General features: G+C 48.4%; 1 protein-coding gene across 1 annotated transcript in view; it reads right to left on the bottom strand.

Annotated features, from left to right (window-relative positions):
• LOC310829169 (solute carrier family 12 member 3-like) overlaps positions 1 to 25,354 on the bottom strand; it is a 34,365-nt gene that overhangs the window by 2,427 nt on the left and 6,584 nt on the right. The window contains exons 2-25 of the mRNA XM_083707337.1: positions 24,258 to 24,568; positions 22,993 to 23,094; positions 22,178 to 22,253; positions 19,016 to 19,111; positions 17,494 to 17,633; positions 16,673 to 16,783; positions 16,272 to 16,383; positions 15,503 to 15,633; positions 14,795 to 14,879; positions 13,454 to 13,617; positions 13,203 to 13,310; positions 11,393 to 11,516; positions 10,891 to 10,992; positions 9,601 to 9,756; positions 8,605 to 8,704; positions 7,753 to 7,864; positions 7,500 to 7,628; positions 6,161 to 6,267; positions 5,324 to 5,406; positions 4,948 to 5,001; positions 4,349 to 4,453; positions 3,483 to 3,594; positions 3,195 to 3,281; positions 59 to 194 (exon numbers count right to left, since the gene is read on the bottom strand). Of these exons, the coding sequence (XP_083563463.1) occupies positions 59 to 194; positions 3,195 to 3,281; positions 3,483 to 3,594; positions 4,349 to 4,453; positions 4,948 to 5,001; positions 5,324 to 5,406; positions 6,161 to 6,267; positions 7,500 to 7,628; positions 7,753 to 7,864; positions 8,605 to 8,704; positions 9,601 to 9,756; positions 10,891 to 10,992; positions 11,393 to 11,516; positions 13,203 to 13,310; positions 13,454 to 13,617; positions 14,795 to 14,879; positions 15,503 to 15,633; positions 16,272 to 16,383; positions 16,673 to 16,783; positions 17,494 to 17,633; positions 19,016 to 19,111; positions 22,178 to 22,253; positions 22,993 to 23,094; positions 24,258 to 24,542 (2,817 nt within the window). The 5' untranslated portion in view covers positions 24,543 to 24,568. The remainder of the gene's footprint in view (positions 1 to 58; positions 195 to 3,194; positions 3,282 to 3,482; positions 3,595 to 4,348; positions 4,454 to 4,947; positions 5,002 to 5,323; positions 5,407 to 6,160; positions 6,268 to 7,499; positions 7,629 to 7,752; positions 7,865 to 8,604; positions 8,705 to 9,600; positions 9,757 to 10,890; positions 10,993 to 11,392; positions 11,517 to 13,202; positions 13,311 to 13,453; positions 13,618 to 14,794; positions 14,880 to 15,502; positions 15,634 to 16,271; positions 16,384 to 16,672; positions 16,784 to 17,493; positions 17,634 to 19,015; positions 19,112 to 22,177; positions 22,254 to 22,992; positions 23,095 to 24,257; positions 24,569 to 25,354) is intronic.

Genomic DNA, 25,354 nt, shown 5'->3' with positions numbered 1-25,354 from the left:
GGCACCCCCTTCACCAGGACCCTCAAACACTGGGGACAGAATCCATTAATAAGCCCACCTTTTTCTTGTAGACTCGGAGGTCTTCGTCTGTGACCTTCCACGGTGCATCCTTTTGCATCTCTTCCACGGTTTCCTGGCCTTTCTGGCCTTCGTTGAGCCGGAAGGGAGCTATGATGTCCTCAAATTCTTTGCGACTGCCATGGTAGGAAGGTTGGGGAGAGGAAGGGGAACAAGTCAAGCCAACGTTAGGAAGACAGAGCAGAGCAAAATGGATAAATGGGAGGAAGGGCCCAAACCACGTGAAGGAACTGTATTCTTAAGTGGAAACAACAATCAAGGCCTATGGAACAATTTGGGGTTGGAACCTCGAGACTTTTTGCACAGACTCCCAAGTGGGGGAAGCAGGGAGGCACCAAACCTATTGCTTTCAAAATGTATGAATGTACAGAGGTCAGCTTTAAAAATATATAGATATACAAATGGTCTAGACATCTGTTTTCCAGTCTGCCTTTGCTTGCTTGTAGTGTTTCACCAAAACAGTACTGTCAAGAGGCATAGGAAAGTCAAGGGCTGAATTTGTGAGAGTCTTTTTTTAAAAAAATGGCAAAAAGTCATAAAGACCCTGAAATGTCCCAACCCAACTAGGGACAGTAGTAAGAAAAAGGTTCTTTCTCACTGCAAAGCTAAGGGCTGCTGGTGACGTCAGATGTAGACAATGACTAATCCTCTCGCTCTGCCCTATTTCTCTCCTGGGTGAAAATTCCAAGCTCAAAATGGCAACTTGAGTAACAGCTGTGTACATCCTCACCCATTTTGTGGAGCGGTGATCATTCACAAAATACACAACCTTGCTAGACTGTCACTGGGGAGCAAGAATTGTAACAAGAGGAACTCGCACTAAATGCCCCTCCAGGCAAGCCTCCTTTTTTATTGCACTTTCGCAATGATTTGTACTCATTATGTTGTTGGGGCAGCTACACATGATCCCACTTTCAATACTGTTTGCGCCTGCAGAGGTTTCCATGCAGACATCTTGCTTCGTTTCCAATCTGTGCATACCCTGTAACTTCCTGTAGCTTTTTTATACAGTGGTACCGCCATGACTGGACCTAATGGTCAGGGGTCACTTTACCTTTACCTTTACCTTTACCTTTACCTTTACCTTTACCTTGGATTAAGAACTTAATTCGTTCTGGAGGTCTGTTCTTAACCTGAAACTGTTCTTAACCTTGGGTACCACTTTAGCTAATGGAGCCTCCCACTGCCGCCGCAGCACGATTTCTATTCTCATCCTGAAGCAAAGTTCTTAACCCGAGGTACTATTTCTGGGTTAGCGGAGTCTGTAACCTGAAGTGTCTGTAACCTGAGGTACCACTGTACAGTGGTACCTCGGGTTAAGTACTTAATTCGTTCCGGAGGTCCGTACTTAACCTGAAACTGTTTTTAACCTAATCACATTTTTAGAGGGCCGCTAATCGAAGTTTGGGAAAGATATCAAAATCTGTTAGAGCCGAAAACACCACATTGGCTTTCACCTCTCGAAGTAATGAGTACAAAAACCATTAATATGAGAAGCAATTGGGCAACTTATGATCAGCTACTAACTAAGGTTGAAGGGAAATGGAAGCTAAAACCGTATGAGCAAACAAAGGAACATGTTTACGATTGGCTACATCACCATCAGGTGAATCAGATGTTTAGTAAAGATATCAAAGAAAGAGGCTATGCAGATAAAGACTCAAAATTCCAGACAGAAATAATAAATAATAAAGTGAAAATTATATCTAAGATATATAGGATGTTGTTGGACTGGAATTTAGGCGATGAGGAAGTCAAATCGGTGATGATCCATTGGTCAAGGGATATAGGTCATAGTATACAGTTTGAGGATTGGGAGAAACTTTGGAAGGAGGGGGTAAACTTTACGGCGTGTACTTCGATAAGGGAAAACGTCATGAAGATGTTTTATAGGTGGTACTTGACACCCATGAAATTATCAGAAATGTATAAGGTGGATAATAAGTGCTGGAGATGTAAAGACATAGAGGGCTCCTTCTACCATATGTGGTGGGAGTGCAGAAGGGTGAAACAATTTTGGGAGAAAGTACACACTGAATTGAAGAAGATATTAAAGTACACGTTCATAAAGAAACCAGAAATCTTTCTTCTAGGGATATTAGGACAAGAGATAAAAAAGGAAGATCGCAGATTGGTATACTATGCGGTTACGGCAGCAAGGGTAGTATTAGCCCAGAAGTGGAAACTACGGGAAACCCCAACGGTGGAGGAGTGGAGATCTAAGTTGTCGGATTACGCAGAGTTGGATAGATTAACAGGAAAAGTTAGATACATAAGAGACCAAGTGTTCACCAAAGATTGGGAAAAGTATGTAGATTATCTGGAATGTATTAGTGAAGGGCAAATAACGCTAAAGGGATTTAGAGACGCACTGTGAAAGACTAAGAGTTATTGTGCAAAGCAAACAGGAATTAGGAATCGGTATAATGACAATATAAGTAATGAAACGTGTAATTTTACTTATTGCTTCGAATGATTTACGGACAGGCTGAAGGAAGTCCCGTAAGAGACGACTATGTTATATGGATGATATGGAAATGATAATTGCTGTTTATTATTTTTAATTTTTCTTTTCTGTGTATTTTCTTTGTATTTGTGTGTTACCTTGTGTTCTTTTTGGAAATAACTAATAAAAAGAATGAGAAAAAAAGGAAACTGTTCTTAACCTGAAGCACCACTTTAGCTAATGGGGCCTCCTGCTGCTGCCGCGCCGCCAGAGAAAATTTTTTGTTCTCATCCTGAAGCAAAGTTCTTAACCTGAAGCACTATTTCTGGGTTAGCGGAGTCTGTAACCTGAAGCATCTGTAACCCGAGGTACCACTTTACTGCAAATGTTCTGGGATTTCTTCTTCTCCTGTCTGCAGTGCAAGGGAGGTGCCCCTCCAGCAACAGCATTGGGGAAGCTTTGCAGAATGATGTGTGGATGGGTATGAATCCACCACTATTATTGCATCAGTTGCAGAAAAAGCCTGCCCACCCCCCCACAAAAAATGCGACTAGCTTTGAGGGCTACTGAGTTAGAACAGGAGTGTCTGTTTGAGGCTGGGGCAGAGGGATTGTGGGACAAAGACAAGACCTCAGGGAGCAGAGAACGAGGGGGGTCCCAGGGCATTTACCTTGTTTCTTCGGGCCTCCACATTATTTCAGGCAGCACCACGACCTCGGTGAATCCCAGGCGGAATTTGGTCAACAAAAGATCGATCCTGCAAATCAGGATGAGAAAGACAGAAATTGTAGTGCCTGGGACAATCCGGCACCAAAGGGCAAACTATCTTCCAGTGGACCTTGCCTGAGGTTGTGGAGCAGCCCCCCAGTTATGAGAAGCTCACCAGCTCCTCCTCCTTTACAGCAGAAGCATTTTTATTTGGTTTTCATTATTCCATCCCCCAATCCCAGCCTCTTACTCTTCTCTGTGCTCTTCAGCATTCGCAATCTGCCCACTGATGAAGACCCGGACTTTGCAATGACTCCAACGTTTCCGGCGGGTGAGGAGGTAGGGAATGAGGAGGGTGAGCCCTGTGGAAGCAGGAAGCAGAAAGTCATAAGGATGTAAGTAAAGCCCCAGGGAATCAGGCCAAAGGCCCATCTGGTCCAAAACCCTCTTCTCCCAGCGGCCAACCAGATGGAAGTCCACTAGTAGCACCCAACTTGCAACGGCAGTGCTCTCCACCTTGTTGAGTCTCAGACCACGCAACTCTCCCTTTCTGTTCACAGCTCCTCCACCCACAAAGATGGATTCCGAATTTAGGAAGAGAAGCAATGGCCGTGTGCCCCCTGTAGCCTTTTCTTGGTGCTCAAATCTCTGCCCCCAGAAGGAAATGGGGTGCAAGTCCTCCGCTCCTCTAGAAAGGGAGCACACTGCACCGTTTGGGCTCTCCTTGTGAGACGGTCAGTGAGGGGGGAATTACGTTGCTAGGAAACCAGAGTTGGGGCGGGCTCAGATGTATGTTGTTGTTTGTTGTTTAGTCGTTTAGTCGTGTCCGACTCTTCGTGACCCCATGGACCAGAGCACACCAGGCACTCCTGTCTTCCACTGCCTCCCGCAGTTTGGTCAAACTCATGATGGATCGCATGTTATTAATTAAACAATCGTTCTAGGACCTTTTAAACTATGCATGGGGGCTGTTGCCTTGGTTGTTAGTATGCTATGTGTTTTGTGTTTTTAATATTGTACACCACCCTGTGATCTTTGGAAGAAGGGTGGTATAGAAATGATGGTGATGATGGTGATGATAGGTGCAAACCTAAACTGGGAAGGAACCATACGTACCTCCATCATCGAAGAGCCAATAGATGTCAATGTTTTTCTTCTTCTGGTTGCCCTGGAAATAGGTTTCCAGGTGTGAGTCAGCGCCGACTACTTTATAGCTGTCACCTGCAGAGAAGAGTAAATGAATGGGGGGAGCCTTTGCAGCGATTCCCCTCTAGCACTCCCACATTATTAGTTAATTAACTAATCTAAGGCTTGGTGCCAAAATTGGCTTCTTAGTGGTTTCCTAGCATAAAGGTCAATTGCACAATTGTTAACATATGAACATCCATAATTAAGATATCAACAATTCAAATATGCGCTGCGTGATTAAAACACACAGTAAAAAAACAAAAACCCACTAAAGCATAAAAGTATCAGAAACCCAAATTAAAATTTACAGTTAAACAGTATGTTTTAAGCTTCTAGCCCTCATTTTTGAAGCTCCTTAGTTTTGGGCCTGGAACACCTTCATTCAAACCCCTATTCAGCCCAAGTAGGGATATAGCCAGAGCACCCCTGCCAGGGAGGGCTTTGTCTACTCAAGAGTCCTTTAGCTCATTCTACTAAACCACGTTTTTTTCTTTTTAGAGCAGCCTCACTCAAGGCGTCCAACTTACACTTCCGCTTCTCTTTGCCCAGCGCTGCTTCCGAGTCATCAAAGCCCATGTTCACTATAGGGGAGAGAGATGAAGAGAGGATTAGTCGAGGCTGTGTGGTTTGTTTTTTTAAGAAGCCAACAACACCAGAACGAATGTTGCAAATTAAGAGATTTCATCCACTCTTTCTCTCTTTAGACATAGCATTTACTGCTCTGCCAAATCTGTTTTGCTTCTGCCGGCCTTGGAGAAGAACGAAGAAACCACAAGAGCCACTGAGCGTTTTGCCACCAAGGACAGCTCCATCTTTCAAGCACCCTCTTCTTCCAGAACTAGACAGAGGCTTTGCAGCCTCCAGCATTTTCAGGCCCCGCCCCCTTTCCCTGGACACACCCACCTTGCGCTTTCACCTTCCGCGACACATCAAGTCCATCGCGCATCCGGACTAGGCACACTCCAGCGCTGAAATCGAAAGTGTCGCTGCAGCCGGGGAAAGGGGGAGAAGAGAGAGCCGTGGAGATCAATATGCAGCGTCCGTCCAAACAGAACCTGAAATCCTCAACAGCACGTGGCTGTCACTGTGTTCTTTCCCTACTTTATGAGGTTATCTTGTGAAGAGAGCGCCTCTGAACATGTACAAAGTTGTATTCCGCCCAATTAGTCCTTTCAAGAAAGCAGGGCCTCTGGCCCAAGGAAAAGCATTGCCAGACATTTTGTATACACTTCGGCCTACCCAACTAAGACACTTTGCTGCTGCTGGAATTGGTTGAAACCAGGAGTGGAGAAGCCTTTTCATCCCGAGGGCTGCACTGCCTCATGGGCAACCTTCCAGGGGGCAGATATGGGTGGTGGGGCAAGGGCTGGGGGCAAAATAGGTGCCTCCATTCCAGCCACTCAATAGCCAGAGGATTTGACACACATTACCTCCCTCCCTCCAGGCAAGCCAAGGCATGATGTGAAACAGGTGACCCTTCCGCATTGGCCATGCTGGCTGGGGGCTGATGGACTGAGTCCAAAAACAACTAGAAGCTTAGAGCACCCCCAACCCTGCTATAAAGGGGAGGAAACATTATCTTGCAGAGGTCTTGCCATCTGGCATGCATGGGCCATACAGCCCACTGGCTTTGCAAACTCACATTCCTCTAAGCACCGGGTACGTCTTGTTGAAACCCGTTTGAGCCCAGTCTCCTAAACCCTCTGCTGCTTCCCCTTCCCGTTGCCTCCATGCCCTTACTGTATTATGCCCACGTAGTTCTCCAGGTTCTGTGGACTGTCGGTCTGCCAATCCTGCTTGAAGCCCAGGACCATGGTGTTGGGTTTGAGTCGCCCGAGACCTGAGACCTAGAGAGAGAGAGAGCGCACAGGGGCTGCCATTAACTTGTAGCCATATTAAGGACAGAAATCCAGCAGGGCTCATGTCCTTATGCCTGGCAACTGCTCTTCAATATCTCAAGCAGAGGCCTTTCTTCCTGCCCCTTCTTCCTCCTCGAGATCCTTTTCAGAGGGCATCATGGGCTGATCTCCGAGGTGAGCCGAGAACCAGGAGTGAGGCCAATATTTGGAACCAGAGAGAAGGCAAAGACCAAGGGAAACCCCTGGGACCAGGGTTGAGAAAGGAGGCAGAATTCAGGACCAGAAGCCAAGCCAGATGGCACAATAGGTCTCAGGAAGACCTTGCTTCTTGAGGAAGACTGAACTCAAGCAGGGAACCTTCTTATGGTCCAGGAGGACCCAAGGATCAGTCTTGGTGGTGGGCAAGGCCAGTCCAGGGGCCTGCAGACACTGAATTGCCGGGGGCAGATGTTCCAATGTTCAGTTCTGTAGCTCACCACACAGGGGAAGCCTCACGTAGGTCTGAAGGTTCCTCGTTTGAGTCACAGATTGGACCTGGGGCTTTTGGTACATTCTCACCCATCTTAGATGAGGGGCAGGAATTGGAAGGACAGGAAGGTGAACTCCCTGGCCCCTCTTGCTGCACGAGGGAGCACCCTAGTATCCACATGTGTACAGAGGAATTAAGAGCTCCTCTCTCAAACTACGCACATCAATGTCCTCCATCCCTTCATGCTTTTTAGCATCTCTGGACAGATTGTGCCATACACTTAAAGCACATCTGATGCACATTTTAAGCAAATGCCTCCCCCCCTAAGAATCTGTAGTTTTCCCCTCCCACAACTACAATTCCCAGCACCCTTAACATACAGTGGTACCTCTGATTACGAACTTAATTTGTTCTGGGGGTCCATTCTTTCTCAACCTGAAACCATTCTTAACTTGAGGTACCACCTTAGCTAATGGAGCCTCTTGCTGCCGCTGCACTGCCGGCGCATGATTTCTGTTCTCATCCTGGGACAAAGTTCTTAACCCGAGGTACTGTTTCCAGGTTAGAAGAGTCTGTAACCCGAGGTGTTTGTAACCCGAGATACCACTGTACTGCAATTCCCAGGATTCTCTGGAGGAAGTAATGTACTTCAGATGCACTGTAAATCTATGGTGTGGACCTGCCTCTGCCTTTGTTGCCCCACTCCCAACGTTAAAATGACCCCTTTAGGTCAAGACACACCCACACACACCTGCATGAGGCTCCTGGCTCCAGCTCTCAGGTCCCCTGTTGTGATGAAGTTATAAAAAGAGCGGATCTTGCGTGTGCTGAGCCACTGGAGTTGTTCGTTGTAGTTTTCGAAGCATGAGGAGTCTCCCAGCTGACCGTGCAATAAAAAGATTGATAGTCTGTTAAAAATGGCAGCATCCCAGCTTGTCATATTTCCCTGGCCTCTTTTCTTTCCATCAACCCCCACAAGGCCCTCTCAGGGCAGGTAAACTCACCTCAGCCACGTTCCCACATATCATGAGGCTCACTTTCTTTGTGAAGGCGTTGACAAAGTCCACCAGGGCTGGGCGGAAGCTGGGTGGGCCTGAGAGGACCAAACACTGAGGCCTAGGAAAGTGAAAGAGCTGTAACTAGGGGCCACTTAGTTGGTTACTAGGATTTGTAGTTCTGTGAGGGGTGTGTGTGACACCCCTCTGAGTAACCTTAGCAAACTGCAGTTCCCAGGATTTGATTTGATTATTGAATGTATATACCGCCCTATACCTGGGGGTCTCAGGTCGGTTCACAGAATAAAATCAAGATATATAAAACCACAAAATACATAATAAAAATAAAAACAATCCGATAGCCCCCCCCCCACCAAAAAACCACAACATTTTAAAAGGGCATAGGATGTAAATCAGATCAACCAAAGGCCTGGTTAAAAAGGAACATTTTTGCCTGGTGCCTAAAGGTGTATAATGCAGGTGCCAGGCGAACTTCCCTGGGGAGAGCATTCCACAGATGGGGAGCCACTGTAGAAAAGGCCCATTCTCATGTTGCCACCCTCCAGACCTCTCGAGGAGGAGGCTACTCTGGGGGAAGCCATGGCTCTTTAAAACTGTATAAGCGTGCTTTAAATGGATGGCGTGGGTGTGACCATTTTTAACCCCGAGTTTACGCTGAAGGCTGCAATCCTAAAATGCAAGCTCCAGTGAGCACAGTACGAGTTACTTCCGGGTAAACACAATGCACGGGATTGTGCTGTGCCTCCCCAGTCTTTGAACCCCAGAAAAGGGAACAGCACCAAGGAAATCTGGCTCACAGGCCTTCTGTTCTTCACTTGATAAACTAAAGTAGCTCCCTACCGAAAATTCTTGACGTGGTCCTCTACGTCATTCAGGTTCACAGCATTTGACAGGGCCATATTGTAGGTGCCAGCCTGCACTGAGGAACCCCAGTTTACCTCTGTGGGCAGGGGAGAGAAATGAATAAGAGCTTTAGTCCTACCTTCTGCGATGGATTCAGATACTGGAAGCACCTAGAGGGGTATCCCCCACTGAAGGATCTGCTTCAGGACACAGGGAGATGATCTTGCCTGGCGTAAGGCTATTTGCCCTCCTTGCCCAGGCTTCCCAACCCTCCAGATGTTTCAGACTACAATTCCCATTGGCCCTCGCCAGCACACTGCTTGAAAGGAGCTTGAAAGGAGTTTCACATGGTGCTATTCAAGCCCTGGCCATCAGCTGATTGGGCCCCAGCTGCATGATACATCTAAAGCCAAACGATCCTGGGAAGTGTAGTTTGTCAAGGGTGATGAGAGTTGTTAGGAAACCCCTATCTTTCTCTCACAGAACTACAGTTCCCAGAGTTCCCAGGGAAGAGGGATTGATTGCTAAATTTAATGTCATTGTACACAGGTTGTACATTGACAATAAAGGTATTTTTTATTAAATTACTCTGGGAACGGTAGCTCTGAGAGAGTTCCCTTAGCAACTCTAGGCACCCTTAAGAAACTATCTGGGGTGGGGGGGGAGTCATGGCTGTTTAATGTGGTGTGATACTTTGGGATTCGGTGAATTGGTTTAAGAAATAAAATCTCCTCCAGCTGATAAGGTTCCAGTGGTTGGCGCTGGCGAAGCACATGCTGTCTTAAGTGGGAGAGGCATAGCACCCGCAACATGGTATAGTCCTCACAATGATGAAGAATTCGTAAATAAGCCTTGACCAAAATTCCTTGACATTTGGACCTGAAGCTCACAGCTCTTTCTATAAACTAAGCTGGGAAGAAGGTGTGGAGATCTGGGGCGTTCTACCCCCACCCCACCCTTTGCTTCTCAGATCCAACGCCAGGCTCCCCTCACCTGGTTTCTTGTAGGTGGTGTAGGCCAAGCTGATGACGATGATCCCGATGACAATGAGGGCTGACCACCAATTCAGCAGGAACATGATGACCACGGAGACAATGGCGCCAAACAGGGCTGTCCATTTGCTGAAGTAGCGGAAAGAGGGTCTCCAGCCTGGAGGATGGTGATGATGGGGGAACACAGGTGAGATCAAAAGGCATTGCACGCAGAGAGGGAGCCCAGGTGTCACCCTGGTTTATCCCGTCATTGACCTAGCACAACTCTACACACATGGCCCCCCCAAAAGTATTTGAGGCTACTGATTCCCCTCCAAACATCTGCTGGTTGGCCATGCGGGTCCAGAATCTTGTGCAGAACTCAGAAGACACTCAAATCTCCACTCAGCCATGAAGTTCACTGGGTTAAATTTGGTCTCTCTCTCTCTCTCTGCCTGACCTACCTCACAAGGGTTGTTGTTGTGAGGATAAAATGGAGAAGACAGAAGAGAATATGGAGAGGAGATCTTTGCTAATGGTTAAATTTACTCTGGGAAAAGTGGACAGGGACTGAATATCCCTGCGAGAACCAGGGAACCAGGCAGAGGGCCTTGTTGGTGCCCGCCCTGTGGAACGCCCTCCCACCAGATGTCAAGGAAATAAAAAACTATCTGACTTTTAGAAGACATCTGAAGGCAGCCCTGTTTAGGGAAGTTTTTAACGTCTGATGTTTTATTGTGTTTTTAATATCCTGTTGGGAGCCACCCTGAGTGGCTGGGGAGGCCTGGCCAGATGCGTGGGGTATAAGTAATAAATTATTATTATTATTACTATCATTATTATTAAGGCTAAAAACACACATACCTTACACACTTCTACACACACACACACACACACACACACTTCTCTTACCCTTGCATACACAAACCTCTTTTCCAGCTTGCTTTCCTCACTCTGAAGAAAGGGGAGCACAGGAAGGAAATGCAGCAAGCTGTTTAAGCAGGAAGATTCAGATGAGAAGGGGAAGGGGAGGCAGTGTGGCCTAAGGAGAGTGCCGTGGCCCAAATCAGGACCTTCCTCTGCCCCTTTCACTTCTCACCCCAGCCTTCCTGGCAGTGGCTCATCTGACAAAAGCTCGCTATGAACACAATGCAGACCAGCCCGTTCCTGCCTGGCACAAGTTGCCCAGCCTGTTGGCTCATTCGTCTTTCCCAGCAGGACATGTTTGCTCTTTCCCGCCTTGTTACCCCCGCACACACACATGCACCATTTCTGCCTCCCACACGGCCCACCTGTCCACCACCCACCTTACCTGGGGAGTTGGTGATGGTGGCATGGAAGCAGCTGAAGTTGATGAGGGCATAAGAGCACAAGAAGAAATTGGAGATGACGGGGGCGATGGTATTCAGATCCGCTGCGGGGGCAAAGAAAGGAAAGGTAAACAAGGAGGTACTGTATTCTGGCACAGAACAGGGGATGGGATGGGGGGGAGTGCTCTTGTATGCTCTACTCAAGCAGCTAGCCCTCAACGCTGCTATTTTCATAGAATCATAGCATTGTGAGGGGCCCTGAGGGTCATTCCCGCAATGCAGGAATCTCAGCTAAAGCAGCCATGACAGATGACCATCCAGCCTTGGCCTGAGACCCAAATGCCAGTGTGGTGTCCTGGCTAGAATATTGTACAATGACCTGGGAGACCAGGGTTAGAATCTCCACTCAGCCCTGAAGCTCACTGTGTCAATCACAAAATAATAGCTTTCGGGGGTGGAAATTGCGGCTCTGATAAACAAGGGAGGGGAGGTGGTCTCGCTTACCAATGAGGATGAAGGCAACAGCTATGAGGAAGGTCAGAGCGTAGGCCCTCAGCGGCTCATTGTTCTTTCCATATCCTTTTGCAAAGAAGCCAATGAGGGGGTAGAGATTGTCCTCACAAAGGCACTGGGGGGCAGGGAGAGGAGCACAAATGAGAAGGGAGAAGAGGAAGAAGAGTTTGGATTTGATATCCCACATTATTGCTACCCTAAGAAGTATCAAAGTGGCTAACATTCTCCTTTCCCTTCCTCCCCCACAACAAACACTCTGTGAGGTAAGTGGGGCTGAGAAACTTCAGAGAAGTGTGACTAGCCCAAGGTCACCCAGCAGCTGGATGTGGAGGAGCGGGGAAGCGAACCCGGTTCACCAGATTACGAGTTCACCGCTCTTAACCACTACACCACACTGGAGGGAGATGTCCAATGGGAGAGATCTTCACAGTTATTTCAAACTCCCGTCAGCAGTGGGTAGTGCCCATTGAGACCGGTAGGCTCATGCTATCATAGAACTGTAAAACTGGAAGGGTACTCTGAGGGTCTTCTAGTCCAACACCCTGCTCTGCAGGATGGAAGGCAGCAAATACTATTGAGATTAAAGCATGGACCTCCACATTCTTGTTGAGACAAGCCTAAAGGTAAAGGTAAAGGGACCCCTGACCATTAGGTCCAGTTGTGACTGACTCTGGGGTTGCGGCGCTCATCTCGTTTTATTGGCAAGGGAGCTGGCGTACAGCTTCCGGGTCATGTGGCCAGCATGACTAAGCCGCTTCTGGCGAACCAGAGCAGCACACGGAAACGCCGTTTACCTTCCCACCAGAGTGATACCTATTTATCTACTTGCACTTTGATGTCCTTTTGAACTGCTAGGTTGGCAGGAGCAGGGACCAAGCAACGGGAGCCAGTGGCGTAGCGTGGGTTGTCAGCACCCGGGGCAAGGCAAGTAATTTGCACCCCCTAACCTGTGGATTTGCGCCCCCTAACCTGTGGATTTGCGCCCCCTAACCCTAACCCCCAGATGTTGCGCCCGGTGCGGCTGGCCCCCCCTGCACCCCCCCACGCTACGCCACTGATGGGAGCTCACCCAGTCGCAGGGATTCAAACTGCCGACCTTCTGATCGGCAAGTCCTAGGCTCAGTGGTTTAACCCACAGCACCACCCGCGTCCCTACCCAGACATTCTTGTTGAGACAAGCCTACCCAGACCCTTAAAAAGTTGAAATAACTTTGATCCGTTTTAGTATTTAAACTTTTCTACATTTTAAAGCACTGCTGCAAATTCGATTTTCTCATTTTATCTTTCCATAAATTGTTTTGAGTTTTTTTTGTTGGTTTTTCATGAAACAAACAAACCGTAGGTTTTGCTAGAGCTGATGACAGGCAGGGTCAATTACAGGCAAACACTCCTCCTCCCATTTTTAAGTGGAGCTTATGTTCCGAAGCACTACAAGCGCTGGCGAAACGCCATCAAGGAAGCCTGCAAACTGCCCGTTTTTGCTCCTGCCGCTTTCGGTGAGGTTTGCGGGTCACTTCCGGGTTCAGTGCAATGTGCATGTGCGCAGTCGCTCGAAAAGCGTGTAAATGCGGGGGTTTCCTGTAATTTGAGTTCTATGGGGTTTAGAAGGAAGTTGACTGCCAAGGTCACCTCTGGGGTAGTTGTAAGCAAAAAAGACGGGCAAGGCAGGTATGGGCAGACAAGTTGATGGGGCAGTGCCCCATGGGGCCCAGTAGGTCAGCCTCCACAGCCTCCCTTACATCTTGAACTCCAAGTAGAGCTTGGGTATAACACACACACACACACGGGTTCCCCAAATTACCTGGAAGACCTTGGGGGCAGAGACGAGGCAGGCCAAAGCTGAGGAGAGGGTGGCGGCAAAGATCCCAGCTGTGATGAGGGGGCTGAACGCAGACACCAAGCTCATGGTCTAAGAGACAAGTGAGGCAACGACAAAACCGTATTATGGGAGGGGGAGGGGAACCCCAGTAAACCCAAGATGCAGCTACAAGGCCTCAATCCAGTCCCACAGAGAGCCAAGGGAGGAGAGGCAGGAACACCGGCTTCCCCTACCTGGTAGTCATTGGCCAAGCCATATTCACAGGTCCCAGCCACGGTGCACTCAGTGAAATTCCACCCAAATTCGCAGGCGCGGCCAACGCAGTCCCCGCTGGTGAAGTTGGCGGATGCCAGGGTGTCGTTCAGGTTGCCGGAGGCGTCGCGGACCATACAGGTGCCTGGCAAGAGGAAAGGCCGCCATTATTTATTTATTTTAAGGTGAAGGGCTTCTTGTGGCCATGAGAGCCCCATGGGCTGGGCAAGGGAGGGGCAAAGTGAGGAGGTTGAGCAGCTGCTATGGGGCAGGTGGCAGGGAGCAGACCGAGCCGTGCGGCGTGCTGCCAGCACTCTATGAGATCCTGTTGCCTTCAGGCGCCGTGGGAGACACTATTGCCCTGCCCGTGTCAAAGGACGATTCACCTGCACCTCTGATCCGCTTTAATACATGGAATGGAGGCAGGGAGGCACCAGGTAAAAACATTCCACCTCAGACTATGGCTCCATGCACATGGTGCATATGAAGCATGTTCCCTCTACTCCAAAGAATTCTGGGAATTGTAGTTTGTTAATGGCACTGGGTCTGTGAAGGGTAAACAATAGTTCCCAGGGTGTTGTGTGGTTTAAATATATGGTGTACGCCAGGAGTCAGCAACATTTTTCAGCCATGGGCCGGTTCACAATCCCTCAGACCATGTGGGGGGGCCGGACTATATTTTTTGGGGGGAGAAATGAACAAATTCCTATGCCCCACAAATAACCCATAGATGCATTTTAAATAAAAGCTCACATTCTGCTCATGTAAAAACACGCTGATTCCTGGACTGTCCATGGGCTGGACTGAGAAGGTGATTGGGCCGCATCCAGCCCACGGGCCTTAGGTTGCCTACCCCTGGTGTATGCAGTGCTATTCTTCTAGAAAAAAGAGGTGCTGGAACTCACCATGAACCCCTCCCTTGTTCTCTTATAATGGCAATGGCGCCCACCTGAGAGGTGCCAGAACTGAGTTCCGGCAAGTTCCGGCTGAAAAAAGCCCCTGGTGTATGTAGTCTTGGATAATTACGTTGCTGTGAAATGTACCACCTGAGATTCCTGTGGCAGTGAGTTACTAAAGCACCTTGCTCCATCCCTGAGGGCAGGGAAGAGGTTTGTTTTGAATATATTTCTAATGAATGATGTGTGTTTTCGTAGGAACAAGTCAGCATTGTAAGGTGTTCACGTTTTAAAATAAGTTGCTGGAAGACCAGGCAGCAAACACGGTCTAAATCCATTGTTGTCTTCGGGCTAGGCCCCTCAGGGTCAGCCGAAGTGTCTTGGCTCAGCCCTGGCATGCGCCATTCTTGTACACAAGCTCTTTACCTATGGTGGCAGCAATAGCCAGGTACGTCAAGGTTGTCAGGAAGATAGCCATGAGTGTCCCCTGGGGGATGGCCACCGCTGGGTCCTGCCGAGGAAACAGCACAATGAGCAATTGTTTAGAAGGGTTTAGGGCGCGACTGGCCAAGGGCATTTCCACCTCACTGCTCTTCGGAGGCAGAGGTGAGGCAGCAAGGCCTTCTTCACCTGGTTGCCCTTTGGTCCCTCCCCTCCCAGAACTGTTTGCACCAGCCACCAGTTCAGCTGAGACAGTTCGCACCAGACAGTTCGCACCAGACAGCTGAGAACTACTAGGTGTTTGACAACACATCCCTTCGCCCCCTTCAGCTGCTGAAACTCCAGTTTCGGAGGGAAAAGCAGAGCAAGCGAAAATACATGCATCACATTCAAACAGTTCCTGGGGCCCAGCAGACCTGGTGAGGGCCCACGGTTACGCATAGCAACCACCTCACAGGGCAAAACTGTCAACTTTTCCCTTTTCTTGCGAGGAATCTTATTTGGAATAAGGGAATTTCCCTTTAAAAAAGGAAAACGTTGACAGCTATGTCACAGGGTTGTTGTGACAATGAAATGGGGAGGGGGAGAACCAACGTTAGCCCCTTGAGCTGCCCGGATGAGAGGTGGGATATAAATGCAATTCATTATTGACTAAATTAAGCAGAAGCAAAACACAGACCCAGAACAATTTACCTTAAGGTCTCCCGAGATATTGGCACCAGCCAGGATCCCCGTAGCCGAAGGGAAGAAGATGGAGAACATGCCGAAAAAGCTGCCAGATTCGCCTCGCCATTCAGGGCCAATATTGTCCAAGAAGTTATTGGCTTTGGAAAAGGAGGAGAGAAAAGGAAAGGTGGTTTTCTCAAATGCAATGTGGGGGGGGGGGGCAGAATGTTCTAACTTTTAAAAGAGATAATCAAGTCAAACCAAATTTCTGAATTAAAGGTAGTGGTGGTGGTGGTGATGATGATGATGATGATGATGATGATGATGATAATAATACCCCGCCCATCTGGCTGGGTTTCCCTAGCCACTCTGGGCAGCTTCCAACAAACAATTAAAAATAAATTAAAACATCAATCATTAAAAACTTCCCTAAACAGGGCTGCTTTCAGATGTCTTCTAAATGTCAGATAGTTGTTTATTTCTTTGACATCTGATGGGAGGGCATTCCATAGGGCGGGCGCCACTACCGAGAGGAACGTTTAGCCCTTCTCCATTTGACCTGCAAGGCTGTTTTGGCCAAGCCAAGGCACACACCTGATGTCAGGTGTGGGGGAGTCAGATAAAGATACAGCTGGGCTGAAAGCAAGGGGGAGCAAGCCCCAGAAGTCAGCTGATCCCCTGTTTTAGGTAGGCTGGGATTGTTTTGTCCCTGCAGGGCAGATCTTACAGGGTGAATGGTTCTGGGAGGAAGCTGGTTGCCTGGGGCGCAACAGATTGTGGAGGACGTGGCCCTTACTTCGATAGCTGAAGTACCCCTTAGACATTTTCTCTGGAGTGGCTGGGATGAAGGTGCCCACAAAATAATTGATGAAGGAGATCATGATGACGAAGAAGAAGACAACTTGAGCCTGGAAAGAGAGGGATTATTAAATGAAGCCACGCTTCCTAGCAAACTTTTTTCTTCACCCAACTGGAAGCCAGCCCTATCTGGTCCTGATTCTCAGGGTCTCTTCTTGATTGACACCTTCTCTTCTCTTATCCACGGGACCAGAATTCTTCTTCTGCTCTTTCTAAAATCAAAGCTGGTGCACACACCCAACTGCCACAGCCCCAGGACTCCTGGCTTCCTGAAACTTTGCACTCTGTTTTAACTGCACCCCGTTACTCAAATCCAAATATGGTTTCTTTTCCAGTTACCTTGGCCTCCCATTCCATGCCAGCCAGGGCGATGCCCAGGAGAACAGTGATGGTGATCACACCCACGATGCGGATGTCGTTTGTTGGGTCGCTCATCACCCCGTCGAACTCCTGTCAGAGGAGAGTGAAGGTGAGATAGGCCTCAAAGGCAGGTCTGACCTGCTCCCCTGGGATTGCCTTCTCCTCTTTGGGTCCTTGGTTCGTGTCCATCGCTGAGAGCACAGGGGAACAGAGCTGCCAGCTCAGGGGCTGAGTGGTGCCCTCTGCCATTGTGCAACCCAGGGTTTCAGGCAAGGGTTAGGGTTAGGGCAGATCTTAGGAGTCCACTTCCCAGCATAAGCGTCTCCACTAGAATATTCTAATGAGCATGTGCAAATTGGGGGAGGAGACTGCTGCCATGTGACGTCACTTTTCTTTCCCATTTTTGCCCCATCCAGGAAATAAACATCTATCTGAGTGTTAGAATACATCTGAAGGCAGCCCTGTACAGGGAGGTGTTTTTTTTTTTAATGTTTGAAGGTTTTTGTGTTTTGATATTATGTTGGAAGCCACCCAGAGTGCTGGGGCAATCCAGTCAGATGGGCGGCATATAAATCAAAAATAAATATTGTCTTTACTTTTGTTGTTGTTGCCGTTGTCTAAGAAGGGCCTATGCAGTGTTGCCAGTTTGGCCAGAAAAAACACACCACAACCAACACTAGAATAGCCTAGAGCTCAACAGGGCCACCTGATAATTTCTGCAGGTCAAACTGTTGCTAAAGAAATGGATGTGGGGGCCAATACACGGGGCAGGATGGCATGGGAGCGCGTGCCACACGTACCACAAGGAGGTCCTTGACAGTTTCGGAGAAGCCCACCACATGCATGCCCACAGCGACGGCATTGGCAAAGGAGAAGAGAAGGCCGATGGAGCCTCCCAGCTCTGGGCCCAAGCTGCGGGAGATGAGAAAGTAGGTACCCCCTGTGGCAGGAGACAATTCAGATGTTATTTACTCCTCAGGGCTGGCTCTGAAGATGTGCAGCTAGTGTCAAGCAACTGATTGATGCTGGGAACGCACCTTCAAAGGGGCCAGCTATAACCACCAACCAGCCGATTGGCCGCTACATGGAGTCCCTTAGAAGCCCATTTAGAGCAGAGTTTCCCAAACTTGAGTGTCCAGCTGTTTTTGGACTACAACTCCCATCATCCCTAGCTGGCAGGGGTCAGGGTTGATGGGAGTTGTAGTCCAAAAACAGCTGGAGACCCAAGTTTGGGAAACCTTGATTCAGAGGAAGCAATTCGGATTCAAGCCAGTTTCTCCGAAGGAAGCATTTCCCCCAGCAAAGTTGTATAGCTTAGTGTGGGCCCCATATTTTGAGAGACACTAGGGGAAGATACCCACATTGGGGCTCCTTTCCTGGGTGGACCCCACCCCAGCCCTCATTTGCTTGCCCCCAACCCTGGATTCAATGTGCATCTCTTCCTGGAAGGAAAGAGAAATGCATTTGGAAACTGCTGAGCCTTCTCCTCACTCTTGGAAACATTCAGACATTCGGAGAGGTCAGGGGAACAGGCAGTAGGGCCGGCAGTGGGCCCCACAGTGAGGCAGGAGTCTGCGAACGCTGACTCCTGACTCCAGCTTTGTTGCAGCTCTCTGTGGCAACACCACAGCAACCCACTTTCAGCATATTCAAATTTTGTTTCCACACACTTACCAATTATTGCTCATTCCACCTTTATCAATGGCCACATTTGCTCCATAGACGTAAAGCTCCATTTTAAACAATTCCTCAAAGAATTCTGGGAGCTGTTAAGGGTGCTGGCAGTCGTCAGGAGACCCTTATCCCCACCCCCTGAGCTACAGTTCCCAAGTTGCCGGTGAAGAGGGATTGACTGCTAAACCACTCTGGGAATTGTAGCTCTGTGAGGGGAATAGGGGGTCTTCTATTGACTCACAATATCCTTAACAAAGAATACTTTGGGGGAAGGCACGGCTGCTGAAAGGGGCCTCAAGGTGCTTTAAACCAGGGGTCAGCAAACTTTTTCAGCAGGGGGGGTGGTCCACTGTCCCTCAGATCTTGTGGGGGGCCGGACTATATTTTGAAAAAAATATATGAACGAACTCCTATGCCCCACAAATAACCCAGGGATGTATTTTAAATAAAAGGACACATTCTGCTCATGTAAAAACACACTGATTCCCGGACCATCCATGGACCGGATTTAGAAGGCGATTGGGCCGGATCCGGTCCCCAGGCCTTAGTTTGCCTACTCCTGCTTTAAAGGTATGGCGCGAATGTGGCCGTTGCCTAGCAAGGGGCAAAAAGATTGGCTTCCATTTGGCGAAGAGGAAGATGGCTTACCTGCTTTGACCTTGCCATTGGTGGAGATGGCGGAGATGGAGAGTCCCGTGATGCTGGTCACCACAGAAGACATTAATATGATCAGCCAGGTTAACCCTGGGGAGGGGGAGGAAAAGAGATAACTGAGTGAGTTAGCAATCCTGTCAGCATCACCAACAGACCTCACCAACGCCCACTTTCTGAACCTAATGGTTCAGGCCAGTGGTTTTCAATCAGTGTGCCGTGGCACCCTGGGGTGCCTTGATCAAGGGTGCTGCAGGCAGCACTGGCCTCTGTCCCTCTTTACTTCCCTCCCTCCCCTGATGCCTTCTCACGTCTCTGCCTCCCAAAGGCCTGTGTGGCTGTTTCTTGCAGTTGTCCTGGCTACAAAGCTCCCCAGGCAAATTGTGCCTCTGGGGCTGGTCAGGAAGCAGACGCCTCTCTTTGGGGCAGGGGGTGGGGGGCAGCTCAGAGGACTCCCAAGGAGAAGGGAGAGGAGGCTGAGTGAACACACTCCGCAAGGGAGGGTGTTCAAAAAAGGGTGAGAGGCTGCCAGCTCTGCAGGCAAGGGGTGACACAACTGGGCTCTTGAGCCCCACAGGGGTGTGGTAGAAAGAAGGCAGTTGTCAAGGGAGCCGTGGACTCAAAAACATTGAAAACCTGTTAAAGGTAAAGGGGTAAAGGGACCCCTGACCATTAGGTCCTGTCATGGCCGACTCTGCGGTTGCGGCGCTCATCTCGCTCTATAGGCCAAGGGAGCTGGCGTACAGCTTCTGGGTCATGTGGCCACCATGACTAAGCTGCTTCTGGTGAACCAGAGCAACGCACGGAAATGCCATTTACCTTCCCGCCGGAGCGGTCCCTATTTATCTACTTGCACTTTGACGTGCTTTCGAACTGCTAGGTTGGCAGGAGCTGGGACAAAGCAACAGGTGCTCACCCCGTCACGGGGATTCGAACCGCCAACCTTCTGATTGGCAAGTCCTAGGCTCTGTGGTTTAACCCACAGTGCCATTTGTGTCCCCTGTTAGGATCCCCCCAAAAGCCCCACGGGCAGTGGGGTGTCGAGGGGACCAGCCGGGCATGAAGAGGCTCGCTGCGATCCCTGGAGCCCCGCCACTGCATCAGCAGCGAGTGGATGTGTGTGTGTGAGACAGCGGCTTGAGCCTGCCCATGGCTCCAGCGCAGCTCAGAAACCTGAAACAACGAATTGCCACCTGAAGCAGCAGACTTTCAAAGGAAAAAAGGTATTGTCGACAACAATGGACTTTTCAAAAAAAAGAAAGAATTGGATTTAATTTAGATTTGGCAAAGACGGAATCTAAAAAGGAAGTCAGCTTCCGTCTTTTGAAGGGAAGATTTTGCAGTACAGACTTGTGAATGGGGAAAAAACTTTGGACACACGTCAGTCTTTAGATACTTTTTAAACTGCATTTTGTTACTTTGTTACTTAATAACACTATAACTTTGTGTGTGTGTGTGTGTGTGTGTGTGTGTGTGTATATATACGATATATATATATATGATATATATATGATATATATGATACGAGAAGAAACTGTTGCTCTTTGTTCTTTGATTTCTTAAAAGGAAGATACTGTACAGGAAGTCATTGGAGTACTCCCAGTTTTTATGAATGGGGATGCAGATTTTATGAATGAAAGTACTGAAAGGATTGGGAAAATTGCAATTAAAAATCTAAAAAGGACCTTGGATCTTGCCACGTCCTACCAAAGCTTGGCAGGAGGACACTTTTTCATAACTGGGAGGTAATCCCAGGGAGGGGAAGTGCCTGGTAAGAGCTGGAGTAGGAGGGGGAAAAAAGAGGATTCCTTTTTAAAGAACAGGGCCTGTATTGGAATAAAAACTGAATAAAAACTGCAGCAGATATTGGATTACAAATATCATTTGGATTACAAATAACATTTGGATTATAAATACGTCTGGAAAAAGTTTGGATTCACAGCAGAAATATTTTGGATTACAAGACATTCTGTGGATAACAATATAACTAGAAGTTTAAAAGGTAAAGGTAAAGGGACCCCTGACCATTAGGTCCAGTCGTGGCCGACTCTGGGGTTGTGGTGCTCATCTTGCTTTATTGGCCGAGGGAGCCGGCATACAGCTTCCTGGTCATGTGGCCAGCATGATTAAGCTGCTTTTGGCGAACCAGAGCAGCACACAGAAATGCCGTTTACCTTTCCGCCAGAGCGGTACCTATTTATCTACTTGCACTTTGACATGCTTTCGAACTGCTAGGTTGGCAAGAGCAGGGACCCAGCAACGGGAGCTCACCCCGTCACGGGGATTCGAACCGCCAACCTTCTGATCGGCAAGTCCTAGGCTCTGTGGTTTAACTCACAGCGCCACCCGCGTCCCTTCCTGTTGATATTAATGAGCCCCCAAAGCCCAATCTGCACTATATATTTAAAAATGTGTCATGCCACTTTAATCAGCCATGGCTTCCCCCAAAGTGTACTGGGAACTATGGTTTGTTAAGGGTACTGATAGTTGTGAGGAGACTCCCAGTTCCTTGCATAGAGCTACAATTCCAAGTGGTTTAACAGTCTGTCTTCACAGAGAAGTGTGGAAATATAGCTCTGGGAAGCTATGAATGTTTAAAGGTAAGCTACTGCTTTAGATGTATAGAGCAGATGGGGGCCTTAGTTATGTTAATTAACTCCTGTGGGTCTACTCTGAGTAGCACTGGCTACAACTCAAGATTTCACACAAATATTTGAAAATGGTTTCATTAAAAAATATCAGATTTTAAATAGCTGAAACCCACTTTCATTAATTACTGACGGTTATCCTGGTTGACAGAACAACCTGACAACCTCAACACATTTATATCTCTTATTTCCCATATGGTAGTTCAGCTGGTAGAGCACGAGACTCTTAATCTCAGGGTCATAAGTTCGAGTCCGATTTTGGGCAAAAGATTCCTACATCGCAGTGGGTTGGGCTAGATAGTCCCCAACAACTCTACAATTCTATGGTTCTTTCCTCTTGTCCCCCCCACCTTATGCATACATGATGTAAATGTGTTTTCAGACATGTACAGGTGTCCACATCAGGAATCAAGGATCAAGCACAAAAGGGTTCACACAAAAACACACCACAAAAAGAGGACAGCCTCTTTTCCTTTTAGTCCCAGCTGTCCATGGGTAAAAAGACTCTCACCTATCCCGGCTTGTGCAGTTATCCATGGCAAACGAAGGTAAAGGATCACACCCCAGATGTTCAGCATGCACCGGATCTTCGGAAATAGAAGAAGGAGAAAAAAGCTGAGAATCTAATAGCACACTGACACTAGGGATGGAGGAGAAACTCGATTCAGTATGAATGTGAGCAAATTCTCAGCTTCTGGAACAAGATGCGAACCAACACCCCACTATCTTTCAAAATTTGCAGTCATTCGAATTTTGCTATGCAGTTCTCCAACCCAACAGTGTTTGCATAACTGGGGAAAGTGTGCATTAAAAGTGAAGACCTTGGTGACAATAACATGCAAAAGTGGATTTATATTGGGGGGAATTGCTTGCGTACATTAGTCCAAACGGCACATCTTAAAGGGGTTGGTTAGGACATTCACACTAAAATGCTGGTGAATTTTCATGAAGGGTTAAAATAAATAAATCACAAGTTGCTGCAAAATGTGGAGAACTGAATTTAAGATTTGAAAAGTTAGAAACTGAGAGTTCTGGTGCCTCCAGATGTTCTGGACTACAATTCCCATCAGCACCAGACAGCACTGCTGCCCTGGCTGAGTGTGAGGGGCGCTGTAATCCCAAAACATCTGGGAGGCACCAGAACAGCAAAGGTTGAATCTATGTTGTATGTCTTACTGGTTGCCTTTTATGTATATATAATTCAGGACCAATTCATTGACTGCTGCTGCTTTGCATCTTCCCAACATTATTTTATACTCCTGGGACTAGATGGGCACCTTCTCCTTTCCCTGCAATCCAATTAATCCACTCATTTTTTGACTTTACCATGACGCCGGTCACCCAGCCAAAGCGGACTGGTTCCACTTCCGGTTCGTCGGCTTCCACATCTTTCTCCTCTGCCTCCGTAGCACTGGGATCTCCTTTTGTCTGTGAAAAACAACAATGCAAGGGAATGGGATGAGGGAGTTAACAAGCACACATTGAAATTTAGGGACAGTATAAAACATCTCAAGTTTGAGAGGATGCCAGCGTTCTGTTAATTTTGCATTCGCTTCTTGTGAAGTCTTGCTTGCTGCAATAATAATATTATAATAATTTATTATTTATACCCCGCCCATCTGGCTGGGCTTCCCCAGCCACTCTGGGTGGCTTCAAAAAATATATATATTAAAATACTGTAATACATCAAATATTAAAAGCTTCCATAAACAGGGCTGCCTTCAGATGTCTTCTAAAAGTCTGGTAGTTGTTGTTCTCTTTGACATCTGGTGGGAGGGCGTTCCACAGGGAGGGTGCCACTACCGGGCCCTCTGCCTGGTTCTCTGTAACTTGGCCAGAATGGACAGAAGGAAAAGAGGAGAACTTGGGTCGGTCAGGAGGATGATATTTTAATTGCCCAAGTGGTCTTCTGCAGAAATAGAAACCTTTGTCTCCAAGTGAAGAGGTCCATCCTATTGAGTTACACCAAGGGTGAGGAACCTCTGGCATCACAGCCGGCTCAAAACATTTTAGCACCTGAGGCGGACCGCAAAATGGCACACAGCCATGCCTTGCCAGCGAATAAGGGGTGAGTGAAGATCTACACCAGCAACACGAGTGGAATAAAGATCTACATGGAGGCCAAGGGTGGGAAGAGACCAGCAGGGCCTCCATTTTGCCAACAGGCCGCTGTAGAGGTGGCTTAAGGGGAAGGCTGCTGAGGAGGAGAGAGATCTGGCCTCCAATGATTGTGCTGGGCCTGCTTCTGTCACTGCGGCAGCAGCAGTGGGCAATGCATCCCTTGCAGGCCGGATCTGCTGTCCTGTGGATCCTGCTGCCCAAGGTGGTTGCCTCACCTTGCCTCATGAGTGGGCCGGCCCTGTGTGGCCCTCCAGAAGCTGATGGACTCCAACTCCCATCAGCCCCAGCCAGCTTGGCCAATGGCCAGGGGTGATGGGAGTTGTAGTCCAGAAAAATCTGCAGGGCCACAGGTTCCCCTCCTCCATTTAACATGCAGCGAAAGGTCCTTCCTTGCCAGCTGTTTTCAAAAGTGTGCTATTGCACCCAGTGATGTACGTTTTGGCGGAAAAGCGTCCTCTAACGGGTCTCACCAGATCTGCGTTTCTGAGCATGTCCAGCGACGGGCGGACCTTCCGCCGTCCAGGAGGCGCTGAAAGGGCGTAGAATTCATAGCGAGGGCAGGCGTCTATCGTGGTCTCGTAATCCGGAGGGTCTGAAAGAGATCCGTTTTCCTCCATCTGCGAAGGTGGCGGGAGCTCCGCAGGGCATTTCGGGGGACTCTTGGCTTGGTCCGAGGGGGGTCCATTCTGCTGCTTGCGGATCTTAAACCGCCCCAGGGAAAAGATGGTCTTATATGATGAGTCCTCCTCCTCCATCGTCTAAGCGGGGTCGTTCTTTTCAGCTGTCAGACGAGAAGCACGGGGAAGAAGCAGCAGAGATGACAGAGTTAAAAGATGGCACTTAATTGCATGCCTCAAACCATTCTTGGGCTCTGAAACATTCATTTTCATTCACAGGACTCAGCCCAACAATATATGAATTTGCAATAAAGACATGAGTATCCCTAAGGATATACAGAGTGCAACCCCCCCCCCCCATCTAAACCAGACATCTAAATATGAGAAAGGGACTTGGGGGACGCAGGATTTGGTGTCAGGGTGTTTATTGCACTAAAATAGGGCCTGTAATTTTGCACCTGAGGAATCAGCTGGACACCGCAACCTGTACGAATGAATAAAGCGAAGGCAAATACATGTGCAATTTTGGTCCTGCTGCTCTTGGAGTGTGAGCGCTATGCAGGATAACGAAGACTCTGACCCCTTGGCTGCTTAAAATGCAACTCAGCAGTCTCTCTCTCCCCCTTGATTCTCTCACACACACCGGCTGGAGGAGATGAAGAAAGGAAAGGTGTTAAGACAGGGTAAATGGTTACATGAGGAGCGGAGGGAGAAACCGCACAGGAGAGATGGACAGACAGAGATGCAGGGACAGGTATGTCAATGTCTCCGCTCCCTTTTTTACCTGCTTCTCCGATGTGTCTCTTCACTCAGCCAGCCTTTGGCAACTTATCTCTCTCCAGGCAGCAGGTTCAACTCCTGTCCCCCTTTGCCTTATAAAGGTCCCAGATAATGCCAGGCCTAGCTTTTCCAAAACTGGACCCAACAGCTCCTGGCTGCCCTGATCCCTC

Source organism: Podarcis gaigeae (genome assembly GCF_964106915.1).
Source record: "Podarcis gaigeae genome assembly, chromosome: 13".
Classification (NCBI taxonomy): domain Eukaryota; kingdom Metazoa; phylum Chordata; class Lepidosauria; order Squamata; family Lacertidae; genus Podarcis; species Podarcis gaigeae.
Note: the sequence above shows the minus strand (reverse complement) of the source record. Positions and strands in the feature narration are given on the sequence as shown.